At 36.7% G+C, this 15,921-nt stretch overlaps 1 protein-coding gene across 2 annotated transcripts in view; it reads left to right on the forward strand.

Moving 5' to 3' along the window:
* Positions 1–233: 233 nt before the first annotated feature.
* ZCCHC7 (zinc finger CCHC-type containing 7) overlaps positions 234–15,921 on the forward strand; it is a 214,561-nt gene continuing 198,873 nt past the window's right edge. Inside the window, exons 1-2 of one of the 2 annotated variants that reach the window (XM_076008850.1) lie at positions 234–367; positions 5,448–6,078. In XM_076008850.1, the coding sequence (XP_075864965.1) occupies positions 5,469–6,078 (610 nt within the window). In that variant the 5' untranslated portion in view covers positions 234–367; positions 5,448–5,468. The remainder of the gene's footprint in view (positions 368–5,447; positions 6,079–15,921) is intronic. The other variant, XM_012769108.3, reaches the window with a different exon arrangement.

The following is a 15,921-nucleotide window of genomic DNA, read 5'->3' on the forward strand; positions in this document are numbered from 1 at the left end:
TTTGCCTGGCCATTAGCATATCTTTCGTGAAAGTCACTCAAACAGTGTATGCCCCCAAATAGATGCAGCCTAGATATCTTCAAAAGAAGATGTGAGGGAGAAAGAGCAAAGCGAGGAAGGCAAACCAAAAGATTATTGGCGAAGAAGAGAAAGGGTTAACAGTTACCACGCATGCGCACAGGAGGCCCCAACAAGAGGGCGGGGACCGAAAGACTACTCCTAGATCCGTGTTTTCCCCGGAAGTGCCTTCGCTCCTACCGGGTCTGCACGGACGCAGCTTCCTTACCTCACTTGTCTTCGCCCCTCCCCGTCCCTCTACGCGTTTTGGATCCTGGTTGGTGCTTCCTGGTTGCAGCCACAGCAGTGAGTATGTGTGTGACGGACTCCGAGCCGCCCGCGGCTGGGGGAGCCCTGCCCACCCTCCGTCTCGCCGGCCGGGCGGTGGAACGAGCGCGTGTCTCCTCGCCGGCCTCTGCGTCCCAGTCGGTCCTCCACTCGTGGCGGGGCGCAGCTCATGGTCCCTCAGCCGCGCGCCGCCCCGCGCGGCTTGGGGCTGTCGGGATGGGGTCCTCTTCTCCATGCTTCTCCAAGGCCCGCGGCTGTGGTTCAAGAGGGGCTGGAAGTCCATAGCCTCGGTCGGGGTGGTGTTTCCGGCCGTTTTACCTCCCTGTAAGGTTCCACGCGGAGGTCCCGCCGCGCCGAACGGGAATCTTTTGAGGACTGAGTAGTCCTGGGCCAACTTTCGCCTTTTTTGTCAGAAGCTGCGGGTGCAGCTGTGGGACCAGAAATATTTTGGGAGCTGTGTCCTTCCCTCACGTAAAACAAGGAGACATGAGCTATGTTTACTAAGATTCTCTTTATCCCACACATTCCGTGAGCCGACAGCTGCTTTCAACTTCAGGGAAGAGCTGCCGCTGCAGTGGAGAAACTGGCTGAGTCTCAGCAGGCCTGGGTTAGACACGGCTGCACCACCGACTCGGTGGTGACTTTGGAAATCTCGTTTAGGCTGAATTTACGATTGTTTTAGATTACAGGATTGAATTAGGGGATCTTTGAGGGCCCCCCCCCCTTTTTTTTTCCGAGCTCAGTGAATAAGTTTCTCTGAGCCCGTTTCTCCAGGTACAAAATGAGCGTTTAATTTGATGACTCTTTTAGGACACTTCAAAAGCTCTTGACTTTGTGTTTTGAGTACTTAGGCTATCACATCCATAGACTTTTAATTGGATTGTGTGTATTTAGGATAGTATTATGCTTTGGGGACAGGTTAGCCTTGTTTTCAAGAGAATCTGAAGGCAAAGAAAGACCTCAGGAAGAATTGGAGCTGGAGATTATGTGATAACTCTAAGGGTAAGGGAGTGCATGGTAGAAGGAATAGGGCTGAGGAAAGATGAAGTGTTTCCAGATAGGGGTAGTTGTCATAAAAAGCATGTATGTGTCCCAAGAACAGCTAGGACTTGTGTGACTAAATTTAGCATAATTTTCTCCAACCAAGATACTGTATTTTGCCTTCCTCTCTTTTGTGACCTTTGTTTCACACACTTGGTTTCTTCTCTATCCCAGCCAGATTTGATTCAAAGTGGCAGCCACTTTTGAAGAATGGATAGACATTTTAACCCTGTAGTCAACTGTTTTTCATCTGTCATTGTCAGGGCAGCTCAAGAGTAAAGAAGAAATTTAAGTTAAAAATAAACTACATATTAATCACATTCTAATGAAAATTGGATTTAAAATGAAATTGGATTTGCTTTAAATCTGCCTGAGATGGATGCCTATGTCATCAGGAAGGAACATCTAGGTGAAAAGTGCTTTGGAAGGAAATAAGACCAAAATGTCCAGAATGACCAGTAGGTAGACTGTTAGAGCAGAAGGATTGGCTTTAAAGATTGTATTAAGTAAATTCTAAAATCTTAAATAAGCCTTAAGTTGTCCAGCTTGAAAAAACTCAGTGAATTTTTGAATGGTGAGAGCCTGTGTAGTTATTCTCTGTAGCTCTTTTATGCTTAAACTATTTTAACTATCTTTAAATAAGTGTCATTCCTATGATAGTTTAAGTTCTTATATAGGAAACATCTTTTTTGGTCATGGGATTGATAGTTTTTGAGTACCAATTTGGGAGGTTCTTGGATGGTAAACTGACAAATTTAAATACATGCTTTTCCTTCCAGTTAAAATGCCTCTTTCATACTTTTCATACTCCACTGGGACATAAAATGGATGTTGGTGAGGTAAATTTAAGTGTTAGAATCAATGCAATTATGGCAAATGAAGGATTTTTTGTTTTTAAAAATATTAATTTGAAATTATTTATTTGGAAAATTTTGTTTCAAAATTTTAGTGAAAACTCGACTGAGAGTCAGAAATGTGAATCAATTCTGGCTGGTTGTTTTTTTTTTTGAGACAGAGTCTCGCTTTGTTGCCCAGGTAGGGTGAGTGGTGCCATGGCGTCAGCGTAGCTCACAGCTACCTCAAACTCCTGGACTCAAGCAATCCTGCTTCTTCAGCCTCCCGAGTAGCTGGGACTACAGGCATGTGCCACCATGCCCGGCTAATTTTTTCTATATATATTAGTTGGCCAATTAATTTCTTTCTATTTATAGTAGAGACAGGGTCTTGCTCTTGCTCAGGCTGGTTTCGAACTCCTGACCTTGAGCAATCCGCCTGCCTCAGCCTCCTAGATTATTACTAGGATTACTAGATTACTTGCTAGGATTACAGGCGTGAGCCACCGTGCCCAGCCAATTCTAGCTGTTTTTAAACAGCTGCATAACCTTGGCTAGGGCTATCTTTTTTTTTTTTTTACCTTAGTTTCCTGATAGGTAGATTGAGGAGGCTGTGTATGATAATCTGATTTTGTTATCCAGTTAAGTGTGCTTGGGAATTGGGTATAGGATCAAAATGCTGAGAAAGCCTTCTGAGTCAAAGTGTGTGTGTGTGTGTGTTTGTGTGTGTATAAAAAATATATTGTCCTCTAAGTATACACTTTAAAAAAAAAAAGTAAATTAAATGCATTTGAATGTAATTAAAGCAATAACATAAACCAAAACAGCCTCAGGCAAACTTTAACCCTGGCACATAAAAGAGCAGGTTATAGGGTAGTACAATTTTCAAGTACAGAGGCAAGGTACAAAATCCTCTTAAAGGCCATAGGGGCTAAATTGTTAAATTCATTTTTCTACATTTCAGGGAAAGAGATAAATCCTTAGACCCAAGGAAGTCAGTTTTTATTATGGTTCTGTAGTTTATTTTTGGCATACATTCACAGGTGTGCCTGTGGCTCTATTCTTAATCCCTTTCCTTTGGGATGGCTCCAAGAATAGTACAAATTTGTCACTATGTAATTTACCTCTTTAATTTTTTCTGTGCTGCACTGGAATTATGTTTTATCTTAAGTTCACACTGGATCCTCAGGATGGATCCAGTGAGGATTTTGAAGGAAGCATAATTCCTTTGACTTCTTTTAGAATTAATTTACCTATTAAATAAAAGGAAAGGATTCATCTTTTATTTGAATTCCTCTGAGGCTAACATTTCAATATAAACTGATAAATGCCATGAGCATTATTATTCAGACAGCCACATTCAACTTGTATTACAATAACAGCATAGCAACCTGAAGGACAGTGCTAGAAAGGAACAGGTATATTGTACCTTTTAGAAGAAAAAAGGCATTAAAAGTTGGTTTTTTTGTTTTTGGAAAACAAAAACTCTAGCATGAGTGTAGTGCGTTTTTGGCTCTTTTTCATTTGATTCTTGGGGTCAGTGGTTCTATTATCAAAACTGCCATCACAACTCCCTGACATTTTGGGCAAAGGTTTGGGAAACTAAAAAATTGACTATTCTTTCTTAATTATATCTGTATAGCTAAAAGTGGAAAATAAATAAAGAATAAATTATTATTGTTATTATTCTTTCTAGGCTGTCCCTGATTTTTGAACAAATGTAACTTATTTTTCCAGAGCTTTCATTTTGACCAATATTCATCAGTGCCTAATGGCAACATTTCCTGTATACATTTTTGGTTGGTGATAGGAGAATTTAAGACTTTGGAATAGTTGAAGACAACTGAGAAATTCACCCCATCATAATTGCTGTATTTTAAACACATGTTGAACTTATCAGAGCTGAAGAACAAATGCCTGATGATCTAATTCATTTATTTATTCATTCACTAATTCAAGAAACATTTATAGATGTGGCCCTAAATGCTAGTTACTCTGCTTGGCTTTGGTGTTCCATTGTTTTTAACAGAATAGGTGTAGTTCCTGCCCTCCTGGGGTTTGTGATCTTTGCTTCTGGGAGATTTACTTTGCATAAGTAATTAGAAAGGTGATGACTGTTTTGAAATGTTAAGTGCCATGGAAGCCTATAAAAGGGGCACTTAATTTAGTCTGGTTGAGGAGTGATGTTTATGCTGAGTTGAAGCCTGAGGAGGCTTTAATTCACTGTAGAAAGTAAAGTATTTCACTTTATGCATTTATTCCCAATGCTGGGAGTTTTGCCTCAGTTTTAGGTCTTAATTATTAAGTTTGTATTTCACATACATTTTTATAACTAGCATGGAAGTAAGCAGGTTTTTCAAATATTTTTATGTGTTCTTTTGGCCAAGAATCTTAAGACCATGAGATTAATTTGTTAATTGAGAATAAACATCTACACCCAAATAATAAATGTGATGATTTTTTTTCCTGTTGTGGATTTTAGTTATAGTTGAAGCATACCTGAAAAAGATGAGATAGAGTACCAGAATCAAGGAGAAGATGAAGGATGAATGGAATACTGAGAGCTGCTGAAAATCATTTTGCAATTTTTAACATTTTGGAGAACAAGTGTTTGGCGTCAAGCAGTGGATCTCAACCTGTTTTTCCTTTCTAATATATCTTAGAAATATGATATAGTCATATACTACATGATGATGTTTTGGTCATCTGTGGACCACATTTATGGCAGTGGCCCCAGAAGATTATATAATTCCATATTTTTACTGTGCCTTTTTGTATGTTTAGATACACAAATACTTGCCATTGTTACAGTTGCCTACAGTATTCAGTACAGTAACATGCTGTACAGGTTTGTAACCCAGGAACAATAGGCTATACCATATAGCCTAAGTGTGTAGGAGGCTGTACCATCTAGGTTTGTGTAAGTTCACTCTATGATCCCATACTGATGAAATCGCCTAACAACACAATTCTCAGAATGTATCCACGTTATTAAGCAACACATAGCTGTATTTCCATTAATAACTATAACTTGATTTGTCAGTAGTTATTCTCATTTGAGAAGGGTGGGCATTATTACAGTAGGTCATAACAAGATTTAGAAATCTTGTGTTTGAGGATAGGGATGGCCTTCACATAGAAGTTGGCTCTTAGGGGTGATATTGTATGGTAAATAGGAATGATCTGAACTTTTGTAATACATTCTTTGTATGACTTTCTCTTTTACAGCATCGAAGTTACTGACTTTCCATGATGTTTGGTGGCTACGAGACTATAGAAGCATATGAAGATGACCTTTATCATGAAGAGTCATCCAGTGAACTGAGTGTTGACAGTGAGGTTGAATTTCAGCTATACAGCCAAGTTCATTATGCCCAAGATCTTGGTAACATTATCAAGGAGGAAGAATGTGAAGAAGAGAATGCTGGTAATTTTGAATCATCAACTACTAAACCAGATCAGAAGAACTTAATTGTCCTTTCAGATAGTGAGCCCATCCAGCTATCAGATGGGTCAGAAGTCATCACTTTGTCTGATGAAGATAGTATTTACAAATGTAAAGGAAAAAATGTTAGAGTGGAAACACAAGAAAAGGCCCAAGGTCCTTCTGCTACTCTTCATTCTAATGAGTTGGCTAATAAGGAATGTGAGAGGGATATTGAGAAAACTAAACCTGAAAAGAAATCAGGTGTAACCCGAGAGGTCATGATTATAGAGGTCAGTTCTAGTGATGAGGAAGAGAGCACTATTTCTGAAAGTGATAATGTGGAAAGCTGGATGCTACTGGGAAGTGAAGATGATGATAAGGATGATGATATTCTTCTCAACCTTGTGGGATGTGAAGACTCTGTGTCTGAAGGTTAGTATCATATTGGCCATTTTGAAAGTAGTATCATCTTTAATATGGAAGACTGCTTTTCCTAGACAAAAGACCAATAGGGTCTATTCCATTTAAATCTTCACCTTTTGGTCTTGTTTTTTGGCTTGTTTCTCATGTGACTCTCTTACCAGTGGCTACTCTAATGGTGGTCTGTCTGATCATCAGGAGTATGTCAGAATACCAAAGACACTCTGCTTCTACTGTAAGCAGATTCATAGCTGCTGCCTCTGTTTGGCTAGAGCCAGTTCTGGACCTGAAATCTTACTTCCCCTCTCTCTGCTTGGTATCACAGGTGAGTACTCTATCTACATCTACCATTGGCCCTGTGCTCTCCTTCAACCAACTCTGTTAGGACTGCCTCTTGCTAAGGGATTTGCTTACTCGGGAATTAGCCAATTAGTAAGCATGGGGAATGCCTGGTACACAGAAGATACAGAATTAGTAGTAGGCTTTTAGGAACTTCACAGTCAGTAAGACAGGAAAATATTAATATGAAGAGCTGTAAGTCTAGGGTAAATTGTAGGAGAGAATGCAAATTCTGAGAGCTACATCATGGTGGATTAAAATTTTGGTATTAGCTTTGTCTCCTCTGTCACATGTAGTTAGCTAGTCTTAATGCTTATTCCTTTCAAAAGTTCCTTCCTTTCATTTCCCTCTCTTTATGTCTAATGACTAGTCTCATGCAGTAGTTTCCTAAATGGTCTTCTTTTATATCTGCCGTACAAATGCACATTACTATTTGATTTGCTGGTAGGCTGTTGTTAAGCTAGTAGTCTTGAAATGCTTTTTTTTTTTTTTTTTAATGCTTTTTATTCATGGTACTTTAATAGTGTTCCAGAATCTTTAATGGCACCTTGCTTTTCTCAGAGGAAATGATCATGCTTGGAGCCCCAGGGATTGACAGACTTTTTAAAGGAGCCGGGAAGGAAATATTTTAGGTAGGAAATATTTTAGGCTTCTAGGCCATATGATCTCTTAACTATGCAACTCTGCTCTTTTGGGAAAGCAGCCTTAGGTAATACCTATAGAAATGGCAGTGGCTATTCTAGCAAAATCTTATTTGCAAAAACAGGTGACTGGCTTAGGCTATAGTTTGCTAACCCTGAGAATTTGATAGCAAAAGGAAGAAAAGAGGTAGAATAGTAGTTAGAACATAGAGCAGAATCAAGTATTTTTGTCCAAATAAGGGAGATCTGATAATGTTTTTAGGTAGAAAGGAAGAAACTTGAGGAAAGAGAGACTAAACCTGTTAGATAGATCAAGTTAGGGGCTCCAGGTAAGAGATAGAATCAGGTATATATGTTGTTGAATTAGTCTTAGGAAGAGATACACCAGTAATTACTAAATTATCAGATATTTCTAGAAGTATAGAATAAATAAATTCAGATGGATTGAGGTGGGTGAGAGAACATGAGGATGTGTATGATTTTCCTGGAAAAATGAAAGCAGAAGTGGGAGAAGGCAGAGGATAATTAGAAGCTTAGAGTGTGGATATTTAAGTGCTATTGGGAATACTCTTCAGGCAGTGGTTACCAATATTTTGAAGATGACAATCTCTATAACTTCGAAACAATTTGTGGGACCCTCGCCCCATGACTGTACTTGTATTTTTAGTTTTTATTGAGAAAATTCATATTGGAGAAAAGCTACTATTCAGTACTCCTACGTGACTTTATATTTTATTAACCACAACATTGACTGCATATTTGAAAAATGTTAATTCATATATGTGAGAGATAGTCTTTATATAATATATGCTTCTGGGTACCTTCTGAGGTAGCTAATTCTGCAGCTCCCCAGTAGTCTGAAATTTATAGGTTGGAAATTGTTGCATGCTAATGAATCAACAATAAGAGAATAAAGGATTGCTTAGGAGTTGTATTCATTAAAAATTAAAATAATATGAACTTGTAGTGAACTCACTTCGAAGGATTCTCCACCTTTATCTGGCAATTCTCGGCAGCTTGGAGCAAGAGGACAGAAACCAAATGATCCAGGGTTAGGCATAACATCATAGAAGACCATTTGGCCTGTTCTTTTTCTAAATTGCCTTCCCTGAGATCATACCTAGTTTCATTAATCATGTTTTACTTATTGTCATCAAATTGGCATTTACTTTTCTTAACCATTTTGTTGATTTCTAGTTCCCCTTATATACCTTACTGGTATTTCCATTAGGGTATCTAATGTTTCTGATTTAACATACTGAAAAGAAGGCTTGACAAATTGAAGCTTGTTATCTTTCCTTTGAAACCAGCTCTCTATGGCTTTCTGCTTTGCACTAAAGAATCTTCAGAGATGCTAAAGTTGATGGCAGAATGTGGATAGGTTGGGAAAAACATGAACTAGGTGCTGAATTCATTGAAGAATTTGGAACTGTGTCATGACTATGGTAAAGGATGGTGATGAGAAATTGGAAAACTTGATTTACCTGATGATATGGGCCTAAAGGGGAAGTAGAATGATGATAGTAATGGACATGGTATGGCACTGGAATAAGAGTGGTGATGTGGCCAGGGTGAGAAATGAGAAGCAAAATTCTCATTTTGTTTAACGGGATGGGAGCTAGTTGGAGATAAAGTGTCTATGAAAGAGGGTTACTATTTACATGGTATTGTTAGCAAAAAGCAGGTATAGTTAAAAAGGAAGTATATGGAGGAGGTTCATTTATGAATATTTTATTGTGTAAGTGTTGGGTCACGGAAAGGAAAGGTAGTCTTAAAGGATCACATTAAAATCCATTGACGGATTTTAAGCAGACAAGTAACATTCACATTTTTAGTTTGGAAAGAATTCTGGTGACTGCATGGAGGTTGAATTGTAGAGTTAGCAGTTTTAAAGATGGGATGGGTGGATAGGCTTTCTATTATAATAATCTGGACTAAAAGCGATGAGGACAGAATAAAGCTAGGTAGTGTTAGTGGGTGTAGGAAGGAAATGGATTTGAGAGAGAGCTTTAGTTGGGAGTGTGGACATAACTTGGTAATTTATTGGATGAGGTATAGAAGATTATTTCAAAATCATAAAGCTGAGGAACACAAAGGGAGCAAGTTAACTGGTAGCTGACTCAATGTAGAACAGGGGTTTCTGGAGCAAAATGAAGGATTGATAGAGTGATAGGATGGAGTCAGGGCAGCTAAGCCATATGCAAATGAGGATTCTAGAGGAAGGGAAATGATGGATTTTGTCAGGTATGTCTTAAAGGATTGAAGAAAACGTTAGTAATCAGCTATATAAAGAAATCTCTGGGAAAACAATTTTAGTATTTTGTATTAAAAATAGACAAGAAGCCTGTCTGTTTTTGACCTGCGTTTTTTGGGAGGGGACATTTATATTTGTTTTTACTGAGGTGAAATTCATATAACATAAAATAAACTTTAAAGTGTTCAATTTGGTGGTATTTAGTACATTCACAATGTTGTGGAACCATTACCTCTGCAGTTCGAGAACATTTGTACTATGTCCAGCTGAATGGATCCTGTACTTATTGAGCAGCCATTCCTGATTCCCTCCTCCTTGCAGCCCCTGGCAACCACTAATCTGCTTTCTATCTCTGTGAATATATTTATTTTGAATATTTTATGTAAATAGATGGAATCATCTAATATATGACCTTTGTGTTTGGCTTCTTTCACTTAGCATAATGTTTTGGAGGGTTATGCACATTGTGGCATATGTAAGTACTTCATTGCTTTTTAGAGCTACATGATATTTCATCATATGGATCATCTGTTGATGGACATTTGGGTTGTTTTGACCTTTGGCTATTTTAAATAGTGCTCTACTGTTATAATAGTTCACAAACAGTAAACATTTGTGTACTAATGTTTATTAGAAAATCTGTTTTCACTTCCTTGGGGTATATACCTGGAAATGGAATTACTGGTAATTCTGTGTTTAACTTTTTGAGGAACCTCTGTTTACCACAGTGGCTGTGCCATTTTACATCCACACCAATAGTATACCATGGTTCCAATTAACTGAATATTTTTTGAGACAGAGTTTTTCTACTTTTCATAGAGACAGGATCTCGCTCTTGCTGAGGCTGATCTCAAACTCCTGAGCTCAAGCAATCCTCCTGCCTTGGCCTCCCACAGTACTAGAATTACAGACATGAGCCACTCCTCCTGGGCCAACTGCATTGTTTTTCATGATAACTTGTCATGTTGCACATTACTATTTGATTTGCTGGTAGGCTGTTATTTCTCATAATTCTTTATCTTAGCATTTTGTTTTTATTGTTTGTTGTAGTTTATGTTGGCTTGTATTTTTCTAGAGTGGCTTTGATTGCATCAGATTTTTCCTTATGTTTTTCACCCATTTATAGTTTTTTAAAAAACTGATTCATCCATATAGACGTGTATTCCTTTAAAGTTTTTTTTGTATGTATATAAATTTATACCATTTTTTCTGCAACATAAGTAAAAATATTTGGTGTAAGACCTAAGTAGTTCCAGACATTCAGTGTATTTTCCTATTATTTATATTGCCATTATCCCTACTCTTTGATTCTAGGATTTGTGGTGGTGGTTTTTAAAAAATTTTTTGGTGTGTTTTTTTTTTTTTTTTTTTTTTTTTTTAGCGAATTAGAACCAAGTTCTTCAATCCTGAAAATTAACTTAGTTGGCTCTTATAAAGTCTTACTACTCAAATATATATTCTTTATATTATTTTCTTGAGCTGCTAATGCTATAATCCTTATTTTCCAATTTTAAATGATATAATCAGTACTGATAACCATTTAAGTGTACTCTGTAGTCATTATGATCCCTTTCATAAATAGATCTGGGGATAGATCTGGTTCATGTAAAAATCTTTAAAGAGAATATTTTTTTTTTGGCTGGGCACGGTGGCTCACACCTGTAATCCTAGCACTCTCTGGGAGGCCAAGACGGGAGCCTGAGCAAGAATGAGACTCCGTCTCTACCAAAAATAGAAAGAAATTAGCTGGACAACTAAAAATATATATAGAAAAATTAGCCAGGCATGGTGGCACATGCCTGTAGTCTCAGCTACTCAGGAGGCTAAGGCAGAAGGATTGCTTGAGCCCAGGAGTTTGAGGTTGCTGTGAGCTAGTCTGATGCCTCGGCACTCTAGCCCAGGCAACGGAGTGAGACTCTGTCTCAAAAAAAAAAAAAAAGAATATTTGTTCATTTAGTGGAGATGTGTGGAAATTCTGAAATATTTTTGAAATGCTGGTTGTTAAACAGCATCAATAGCTATTTTGTGTACTATCCCCCCCCAGTAACTCCCAAAACTATGGTATGTTTAAAATAGCAGTATGGTATTAGAGAAAAGGTTATAAATTTCTTGAGGATAGGTCTTTTCCATGTCGTAAACTTTCTTACAATATTTAGTGTAATTCTTTGACACATATGTTACTTGTTTCCCATTAGTTGCTAAATCATCAAACATTTACTTAGCATCTACTCTATGTAGGATAGAAGTAGTACTGGGGATTTAAAGTGGTAAAAGACTTAGTTTTAAGTGACTTAGTGTTCATTGAAGAGACAAAATATAAAAGAGGCTAAGTAGTTTATGGCAATCTCTTCCTTTTTTTTTTTCTTTCTTTATAAAACAGACAGGGTCTTGCTATGTTGCCCAGGCTCCCTTCAAACTCCTGGGCTCGAGAGATCCTATCACCTAATCCTCCCAAATACCAGGGACTACAGGCACTTGCCTGACTTAGAAGTCTCTTTTTAATCATGGGAGTTAAAGCCCTCAAAATTCTGATGATACAAGTGGTTGAAATTTAAAACTTTGTAAGAAAAAATAAGATTAATGTATTTGAGATAGCATATAAACTTATGAAAAAAGGTATAAATACATATTTTACATTTACTATTACTAAATTTGTAGTAACAAGTGCTTTGTGAAGACTTCAGTCCTTTCCATATTACTTCAATTTCAGTGAGATACTTACACATTTGTTTTCTTTGCTGGCAGATAATACACAATTTGGAGGCATTTTTTTCCCTTTCTGTTCATCCTCTAAATGTTCAGTGCTTTTCTTATTTTATGATTTGAAGCTGTTGATTAGTGTCTTGGGATTCCATGGAGACCATATGTATGTGACACTTATTTAACAGCCTAGTTTTCCTCAGTATCCATAGATACATAATGGTGGCTTTGTCTATAATACATTCATGCCAAAATGAATTCATTGTCGATTACATAGGACTTTTGAGCTGTCTCTATTGAGGGATGTAGTTTATTTCTGAGATTTGGGCCTCGTTTCCTCCACTTCCTTTACTCTTCCCTAAGGCTTCTTTGTAAAAAACTATGCCTGTTCTGTCATTTGTTTTCCTTTCTAGACTCCCACCCTTTACTTTTCTTTCATTATCTCCAGTAGGAGTGGCTTGTATTTCCCATATATTAGAAAAGTAGATCTTCTGATTGAACAAATCATGTACCAAAGGAAATCATATTTTTTAATTTGTGAGGGAATCTTAAGCTGGGAAAGGATTGTTATATAGACAACCAAATGAGGAGAGATAGTAAGTGCTATAGGAATTATAGAGGAATAATTAGCAACTTATTATCCTGGATAGAGAAGGGATGTTGTTAGCTGTAAGAGTAGTTATTAACTCTTTCTTGTTAATTTTTTATTATAGAAATTTTAAAATGTGTAAGAATAGAATGTTACAATGGACTTAAATGCCCCATAAATGAGCTTCAACAGTATCAGTTTATGACTAATCTTTGTCATCTATAACTCTATGCTCCTGCACTATTTTGAAGCAAATCATGGACATCATATCATTTCATTCAGTTATGTATATACACAGTTGTCCCCTGATATCATGGGAGATTGTTTCTAGGATCTCCTGTGGATACCAAAATTCATGGATGCTTGGGTCCCTGGTATAAAATGGCATAGTATTTGCATATGACCTATCCACATCCTCCCATATACTTTCAGTCATCTCTAGATTATTTATAATATCTAATACAATGCAAATGCCATGTAAACAGTTGTTATTCTGTATTGTTTAGAGAATAATGACGAGATAAAAAGAGTATATATTCAGTACAAATGTAATTTTTTTTCCCTGAATATTTTTAATCTGTGGTTGAGTGAACCCACAGACATGGAGGGCTAACTGTATAAATACACACACACACACACACACACACACACTTCAGTATGTATTTCTGAAAGGTAAATGTTCTTTTACAAAAATCAGATCGCGTGGTGGCTCATTCCTGTAATCCTAGCACCCTAGGAGGCCCAGGCCAGAGGAGTGCTTGAGGTCAAGAGTTTGAGACCAGCCTTGGCAAGAGCGAGACCCCCAGCTCTGCTAAAAATAGAAAGAAATTAGCCAGACAACTAAAAAATAGAAAAAATTAGCCGGGCGTGGCAGCACACGCCTGTAGTCCCAGCTACTCGGGAGGCTGAGACAGGAGGATCCCTTGAGCCTAGGAATTTGAAGTTGTGAGCTAGGCTGATGCCATAGCACTCTAGCCCAGGCAGCAGAGCAAGACTCTGTCTCAAAAAAAAAAAAAAAAAAAAAAATCAGATCATATCACATCTAAACAAATTACCAATAATTCTTTTATCATAATGTACTCAGTTTTCAGATTTCCCAGATTGACTCCTAAATTTTTTTCTTGCAGTTTATTTGAATCAGATTTGATCCTTGTATTGCAATTGGTTGATAATTTAAGGGTCCTTTAATCTGTAGGTTCCCCATTTATCTCTTCTGTGTTTTTTTTTAATTCCTTGTAATTTAATTGTTGTGACTAGATGGCCCTCTAGAATTCACTGTGTCTGAATTTTGTAGTATTGTTTAACATGTTTCATTGTCTTCTGCATTTCCTGTGAATTGGTAGTTAGACCTAGAAGCCTGATTGGATGTAGGGTTTTTTTCTTCTGTAGTTACAATGTCAGCTTGATACATAGCTTCATTTGTTTCATTTTGCTTTTGATATGTTTATTTTTTAGGATTACCTTTTTAAAATTTAATTTAATATGATAATTCTGTAAATGTTTATAAGGTTTCAAATTGAGATCAACAGAATATGGTAAACTCTATTTAGAGATGCCTACTTATGTCCAGTCTCCATCCTGTTTCTGCCATTCCCCTTATAGGTAACCATTAAGAGAAAGTTGACAATTTGTCCTTATATTTTAAAAAATATAAGCAAATATGTACATATCTTTGTACCTTCTTTTCCCCTTTCTTAAATAAATAGTAGCATGCTGTCTGCTTTTTGCTCTATCTTATTTTTTTTCTGTTAACAGTACCTGGAGATAAATCCATAGTCCTGTGTAAAGATATTTCTCATTTCTCATTTCTAGAACTATGTACTGTGTTTGTATCTTCTGTACTAGTATGAGCTAAACACATTAGGCATGTAATAAATACTTTTTGAAAGTGAATGAATAGTTATTTAAAATACTGGCTGAACAATACACTTGTTATAGTCTTAAAATATATTTTAAACAAATGAATAATAGTCTAATTCTACTTTCAGAAGCAAGCTTTATTCTTATTCCTGGTCTTAATGTTTTGTTCTCCTTCAGTAGTTTTGAAAGATTTAGATTTAGCAAAAAAGGTTCAGGATTTAAAAAGAAAATACCTTTTGAAAATTGAACAAGGTAGCATTTTAAAAAGTTGAAGCCGTGTTAGTTTCAAGTTCGTGACTGTTACGGTATAGAATTTTGTGTTAATGTAGCACTTATTCAGTATGTATAATTTGGTGCATTGCCCCTTTCCTTTGTCAGCATTTGGCACACAGGGAATACCTAACGAATCTTAGGCAAATTTAATCGCAATTCTGCCTTTGTGTATACAACTCTTTACATAGGCTTGTTTAAGGTAAAATGGCTTTTGAAATTATGGTTTTTAACAACTTAGGGCAGTAAGTCTTTTAACTGTTTTGTGTCAAATTCCTTTCTTCCAAAAATATGCACATTAAAAGTTTTGGATATAATTTCAAAGGATGAAGAAATCTTCTTGAGGTAATTGCTGAATCCCTGGCATTTATTAGGCACTCAACCAAGACTTGATAACTAATTAAAATTTGAATAGAGTGGGTTACCTATTTGAATTTCAGTTTTTCAAATATATCATATTTTATTTGATCTGAGTCTTTACGTATGCTGTTCTTTTCTGCCTGGATTAGTTTCTACCTCGCCTGGCTAGTAACTACTCATCCCTCAGGTCTCAGTTTAAAGTTCACGTCTGAATGAGGTGTAACGGTCATAGGTTCCCAATTAGTGGTAGTTATTAGGTCTGTTACAGCTCTGCAGTTGGCTAGCTTTGACTTTGGGTAACTTAATTTCTTTATTAGTAAAATAATACATTTTATTTCATTAAGGTTATAAAGCTAAAGTGAGACAATGGATAGACTCAATGTAATAACATATTTTGATAAAACTCTTTATAATATAGGTTCATAATCATTCTGGCAAACATGGGCTTACAGCTTCCACCTTGGTTGTTCTGCAGTGAAAGTTCTCAGCTTTTTTTTTGAACTAAAAAAGGAGTTGCTTTTGAACATGTCTCTAGTGTGGCACTTCCTTTAAATAAATTTTATTTGATTTGGTAACATTTTCTGATCTACTAGTTTATGACATTAAGCATAATACTGAAGTCTTAAAATCTGTCCAGTTACTTATTGGGGTGCTTACAGTGTGCAAGCCACTGTACCATTAAGGTGTTGGGATTCAAAAATTGCCACGTACTCCATGGGAAGTTACTGTAATACCACAGTTAAAAACATTTCTACAAATGTAAAAATGTAAGAGATGCTCCAGCATAATACATAATCATTACAGGGGAATGTAATAGACTTTTAAAAAAGATTATTATGGAT

The sequence above is a fragment of the Microcebus murinus genome, chromosome 12 (assembly GCF_040939455.1).
Source record: "Microcebus murinus isolate Inina chromosome 12, M.murinus_Inina_mat1.0, whole genome shotgun sequence".
Lineage (NCBI taxonomy): Eukaryota > Metazoa > Chordata > Mammalia > Primates > Cheirogaleidae > Microcebus > Microcebus murinus.